Genomic DNA, 6,320 nt, shown 5'->3' with positions numbered 1-6,320 from the left:
TGCATCCCCCATTCTGTATCTTTACCTGCCCCTGCCCGAAATTTTAGACTTAGGGTTGCCCTAAATCCGAAACAACTTGAAGGCACACAACAACAATCCTAATTAACTTGGCTATCTCATTAGCCAAAAGCAGGTCCACACTGCCCTTTGAAATGCTGAAATACTTCCTTTTAATTATTCTATTGTTCTTTCATTTTTTGTACTACAAATGAGATATGTGCAGTGTTCATAGGAATTCATGTTTTTTTCAAACTATAGTCTGCCCCCTCCAACAATCTCAGGGACCGTGAACTGGCCCTCTGCTTAAGAAGTTTGAGGACCCTTGATGTACACAAACCCTTAGAAAATATTGCACATCCCAACTGAAAGAATGTGCTGGGTTGAAAGTGTTCATGACTGATGGCAGCTTGTTTTAAGTGAGGTGCTAGTCCCTGACTAGCATACTCTGAAAAGCCAGCACTCTAGCTAAATGGTGGGATGCATTTCAGCCAATCCTGAGAGGGGCTCCACTTGCACAGGCGGGAGCTATGATCCCACTGACTGCTGGCCACCAAGGTCTATAATTAACTGCTGGGGAAACATGGGGGAATTAGCACAGGACTGTAATGCTGTTTCTAATCCAGAGTTTAATCATATAGCCTAAAAACAGCAAGACACGCAGTTATTAATCTTTGCACTGTGTGGTATCCTCAAATATAATTTGCAATTAATCAGCAGGAGGCAGACATGGCTCAATATTTACAAGATGTCTAATTTATAGAATTATTGCGAATATAAGGGGGTTATTGCATATGCACTGATGGGGGGCAGCCAAGTTCAGTCTTGGATGATGTGCATGCTGTTCTTCAGACCCTTCAGTTGTTTCCTATGTAAATTCTGTTGAGGAAGTTCCTAGAATGACATGCCCTACGTCTGGGTGTTCTGTTTCTTAGAATACTCAAAATGGAATGTAACCCAGTCCAATGAAGACTAGTCTGCTATGGCCAATTAAATAGGGCACTGTCCACTCATAGGCTCAAGCCCCTTTCTACACTGCCATATAATCCAGATTTTCAAAGCAGAAAATCCACATTATCTGCTTTGAACTGGATTATATGAGTCTACACTGCCATATAATCCAGTTCGAAGTTGATAATCTGGATTTTATATGGCAGCGTAAAAGGGGCCTCAGGCTATCCCTCTAACAAAAAAATTCCTGAGTCATCACTTGCTTGTCATCTGCTGCTGTGTGTATGCTCCAATGTTTGCTTGCCAGACTCAGGATGTACAGGGGCTCAATGCATGGCGGCTCAAAAAACTATTTTACTGATGGCTCTGTTTCTCACTGTGGTCTTTGCCTACCAGTGATTGCTAGGCCTTCTGCTCCATTAACCAGAATGTGTGCCACCATCTTCTGCCTTGGAGAGTAGACAAAATAGGAGCTCATGGGCTATGAAGTACTTTAACTACATAAGAAGGAAGGACAGCTTTTCCTTTTCAGAATAGAAGAGGCTTCTACATCACATCTAAGGGAGGCTGAAGAGGTTTGTAGAACATAGGAAACTGCCTTATATCAACACAGATATTGGTTCTTCTCACCCATTTTTGTCCAGTAGATTGACAATAGCAATTCTTCAGTATTTAGGCAGCAGCCGTAAAGAGGGGCTATACTACCTGGATGTGTCCTGTCCATGCATTAACCAGTGCTATCCTTGGTTAGCCTCTCCAACAAGATTGGGTGTGTTCATTATGGTATAATGGTTCTAAGTCCAACTAATGTGTTTGGACAGAGGGATCAGTGTGGTATGTATGCCATAGGTGGCCTCAATCATTGCAGGATTATCTCAATTATCCTGAAAACACCTGTGCTCTAGTTTGAGAATAATCCTCTGCTTCCAAATATGCCATGAGATTTTTATGGAACAGGTTTAACACTACAGCCCTCCCTCCTATACATTGTGATTGTTCCTGGCAGCTTTCCTTTCCCAATGTCTTTGCTGTCAGCTATGAACTATCCATTTTTGGACTGCCATTCTCTTCTTATGTTCACCGGGTGGTGGTAGTGAAGGAACGGAAGAAGCTATCACTGAAGAAAAAAGGGGATAACCTTTCTTAGCACAACTTTTCTTATAGTGGATGAGTCTGTAGGCCCTTTGGGACACCCAGGAAAACTAACTCACTGGCCAAGTTAGGAAGAGAGGACATCACCATGCTTGGTCCGGTCTTGCATGTTGAGCATCCTATTCCAGGAGCTTGGATTGTTTTATGTATTTTAATAGGCTTTTGATTCATAGCCCAACAAAAAATCTTAGAGTATTGGCTTTTAGGACTGTTCCTGAGGTTTTTTGTGGTGCAACAGATGAAGATGATATATGGCACATGCTCTGTATTTCAAAAACTAGAGCTGATAGGGGGAAACAGGTGCCATTTTTGGAATCATCAATTTACATATACCCAGGAACAGGTCTAACATCTGATGTACCCAAATATGTGGTGGCCAGTGTTATTTTAATGATTTTTTTTACTATTTATTTGTAATAGTTCTGTATTTAATTCTATTTTAGTGTTTCAGGTTTTAAATTACATGTTGAATTATTTTTAGCATTGTCAGCCAGCCACTATGAGTCTCTTTTAAGAGAGAAAAACTGGGATGTCAATAAATATAATAGTAACAGCAACAAAAACAACATCATCATACTGGGAGCTGGTGATTTCCATGAATCTGCCACTTTTGGGTAGCTCCTTTAAAGGCTAGAATATGGAATATGTGCAATTTGACTATGGATTGGCCTTTAGACTATGACTCTGAATGACGTCATTCATTGAAATGTATTCTATTATGCTTATTATGTTTTCATGTTTAACTTATGTTTTGATGGATGTGGTATGTTTTAAGGAACCATGGAGGTGCCATTGTAAGTCGCCTTGAGTCCCCCTCAGAATAGAGAAAGGCAGGATATAAATAAGGTAAATAAATAGAATATAACTAAGAGAATGTATTGACTGAACACCAATCTGAAGCCACCAGTGCTACTGTCCTGTACAAGGGACTCAGCATATTGGGATGTTGGTGGGGGAAACTTCAGGCTGCCCAGGTTGCAACTCTTATTAGCTATAGAAAGTGGGGAATGATAATGGGATTTGCAATCTCGTAAGATCTGACAGCCCACAAGTCACCCATTCCTTCTCCAGACACTCTGTATTAATTTTGATGAAGGCAGGCAATCCCCTGTGAATAGCCACAGCTGATCAGCCTCTTTCCTGATCAGCCTCTTTCCTACACAAGAGACGGCTTGCTCAGACCCAGCTGGGTAACTCGCAGCTCTGCCAATGACTCATAGTACAACACATGAGGATCAGTGTGCATTTAAATTTGCCATGGCAACAAATAGTCAGCCAGCAATAATTACATAGATTGTCATGGAGACAGGGCAAAAGAAGCAGAATTAGTGTCTGGTTCTTTGGGGAGAAAGACCATCTCTGAAGTTTCTGGCATTGTACCACCATCGACAAGAGACATGATCGGATTACTCCTGCCTCCCCTCATTACTCAAGGCATGCTTTCAACTGGATAGCTGGTCTACACTGGTTAGGAGATGGCTATGAATGCTTTAATGTTGTTTAGGGGGTGCAAATAATAGAGATGGTTACATGCAGAAATAAGGAAGGTGGGGGAGACTTTGGACACTACTTCTGCTTCTTCTCATGCTCTCATGGCAACAGTCCTGTAGCCCAGAAATGAGGAACCTTGGACCCTTCAGATATTGTAGTTTCCATCAGCGACATCTGGGTTTAGCCAGTTGTAATGGATTGTGGGGAGTGATAGCCTCAAATCTGAAGGGTCAAATGACAAAGTGAAATCGGTACAGGATATATGGGTGAGGTGTCCATGGATGTTAGGGAAAGATTTGAGTAAGAAGTGCAGATTGGAGTGACATGATAGTCTCTGAATTCTATCATTGGGGGAATGGGAGATCTAAGCAAAATAATTGTGTAGTAGGAGTCATGAGAGGTATGTGTAGGTTCATATGAGGCAGCCTATATAATTGTGTGTATGATTAACATAGTACCATTCTTCTGTAGTGAAATGCATGTTTTACCTGCCATATTTGAGACTCTCAAATATTTCCTACATGTTGGAATATAGAGACGGCTGCCTTCTCCAACATTGTGCCCTTCAGATGTATTGGATTGCAAGTACAATCACTCAGATGGGAAGGGCATTGGCCATTGATGGACATTAGCTAACACATTCAGAAGTTGCCAGACTAGGAAATAATATTTTAGTGACACTCATTCCTGATCTCCAAAAGAAATTATAGAATTGACTTAGAAGCCAGACTTAGGAAGACATTCAACAATAGCATGTTGTGGAGGTGATTTCCCTTGAACGCACCTCTCCCCTGAACGTGCCCTCATCAGCATCCTCCCAAATTAGAAGCAATGCCGGTGGACAACAAATGGCCCCTTCTCAATGTAGGTTTGCCGGCTGATCCACACATTCTGGAAAGCATTGAGTGAGGCCACAATGGACCCCCCCAGCCAGGCAGAGAAGGTGCGGTTGGGCGAAGCCAAGATGCCCACCTGCCTTGTTGGCTCTAGTTTCTGCAGTTCCCTTTTAATTCGGTCAGAGAAGCCACGGAGCATGGTGGTGCCACCAGCCAGCAGAACATTGGAAATCAGATCTGCCTGCCTCTCTGCTTTACATTTTCTGACACCGTTTATGGCCTGGATATGAAGCCCCACCTCTGGGAAGCCCAGCATAGTAGGATTGAAAAGGACTTCAGGGCAACGAAAGCGTTCACTGCCAATGGAAATGACCTGCTTGTCAGGAAGAGTGTAGTCCATGAGATATTTCTTCTCATCTGCGTTCAGTTCAGACTCATAGTCCTCTGGGATATAACAGCACTTCTCTTTGATCTGACACACTACATCCATTTCGTCTTTGTGAAAAGGGTTTCCAGATTCCCCCATCAGTTTGGCCAGGTAGTCTGTCAGGGCTTTTCCTGCTATGTCCAGCCGGTAGGTGGCATGAGGTATGATGTATCCATCATCAACAGGAGCGGTATAGGATGTCCCATAGCCAGACCCAATCACAAGCCCACCTGTGCGCCCATAGGAATACACAGACAAAAGAGACTGATGGGCAACCACCATGGCTGGCACTTCAAAGTTCTCAAAGAGCAATTCAGCCATTTTTTCACGGTTAGTGGTTGGGCTCAAGGGGGCATCTGTGACTAGCACTGCTAGCTCTTCAGGGCACACACTGAGCTCTGTGTAGAAAACATGGTGCCACAGCATTTCTAAGGCATCCCAATCTGTCACCACGCCGTGTGTCATCACCACATGTGTGCTTACCTCTGAACGTTGTTGTGGGATGCTCCTCCCAATGTAGTACAAAGGACTTTCCTTTGTTTTGTACCTGGGAACCCCCACTATACTTGGCACAATGGATCTTGGCTTTTCATCTCCTGCAAGGCCACTCTTGGTAAAGCCAGTGCCAGTATCTATGACAACGGCAGCATAGTCCTTGTATTTCTCAGATGATCCTGAAGTAGAGGCTGCAGCAGCCCCTCTAGAGCCATGTCTGTGGTCCATAAAATGAGATTCCTTGGCCATCTTGTGATGAGCCATTGCTGGGATCTTTCAGAAGCTATTTCACTTAGCCTTATGACTTGTTCATTCAATGAGTGACCATCCCAGCTACAGCCTCCATGGAAAAGAACTTTCTCAACTACCTATGTAATAAGTGATAGCAGAATGACATCATAATAGGAGGGATAAGATGAGAAGATTCTCAAATGAGGAAAGAAAACTGAAATGGTGCATATTGAGATTGCCTCATACCTGAGTCATTTCATGGCTTCCATGATTTTTGCAGTGTGCACAAATTCCATTGCTGCATAATTATGATTTGATTGGTTTATTGTTGTTTTAAGTTATTTTTATTGGTTTTTATGTTTTTTGATTTTGGTTTCCATTACATGCCATCCTTTGTATATTTACAGAAAGATTGTGTGTGTGTGTGTGTCTGTCTAAATGGCTCTCCATTCAGTGAGTGGTGAGAGTGAATTACAATATTTTAAAGTGTTCTGAAAAATTACATCTTTGAGCCACAATCTCAAAGTTTCCCAGGCAAAACTGCCAGTGGCCAATCTAAATAAAACCATGAATACAATAAAATGCAGGCATTCAAAATAATATCAGAAATAAAACTGATAAGATACTTAAAAGTGGAACAGGAGAATGTTTTAAATTCAGTGTTAATAAGAGCTCAGCAGAGAGTGCATTTTTAGCAGCTATCTGATGGTTAAAAATGATGAAACCAAGCTAAATGGAAA

General features: G+C 42.3%; 1 protein-coding gene across 1 annotated transcript; it reads right to left on the bottom strand.

Moving 5' to 3' along the window:
* Positions 1-4,413: 4,413 nt before the first annotated feature.
* Positions 4,414-5,613, bottom strand: LOC132765594 (actin, cytoplasmic-like). Its single transcript, XM_060759873.2, has one exon. The coding sequence runs from the start codon at positions 5,611-5,613 to the stop codon at positions 4,414-4,416; it is 1,200 nt and encodes a 399-aa protein (XP_060615856.2).
* Positions 5,614-6,320: the final 707 nt, after the last annotated feature.

This window comes from Anolis sagrei, chromosome 2, assembly GCF_037176765.1.
Source record: "Anolis sagrei isolate rAnoSag1 chromosome 2, rAnoSag1.mat, whole genome shotgun sequence".
In the NCBI taxonomy this organism is placed as follows: domain Eukaryota; kingdom Metazoa; phylum Chordata; class Lepidosauria; order Squamata; family Dactyloidae; genus Anolis; species Anolis sagrei.
This window is presented reverse-complemented; position numbering and strand designations above follow the sequence as displayed.

What these genes read in the sequence shown, in the direction of transcription:
- LOC132765594 (XM_060759873.2), bottom strand. Translation starts at nt 5,613, where the DNA reads ATGGCTCATCACAAGATGGCCAAGGAATCTCATTTTATGGACCACAGA.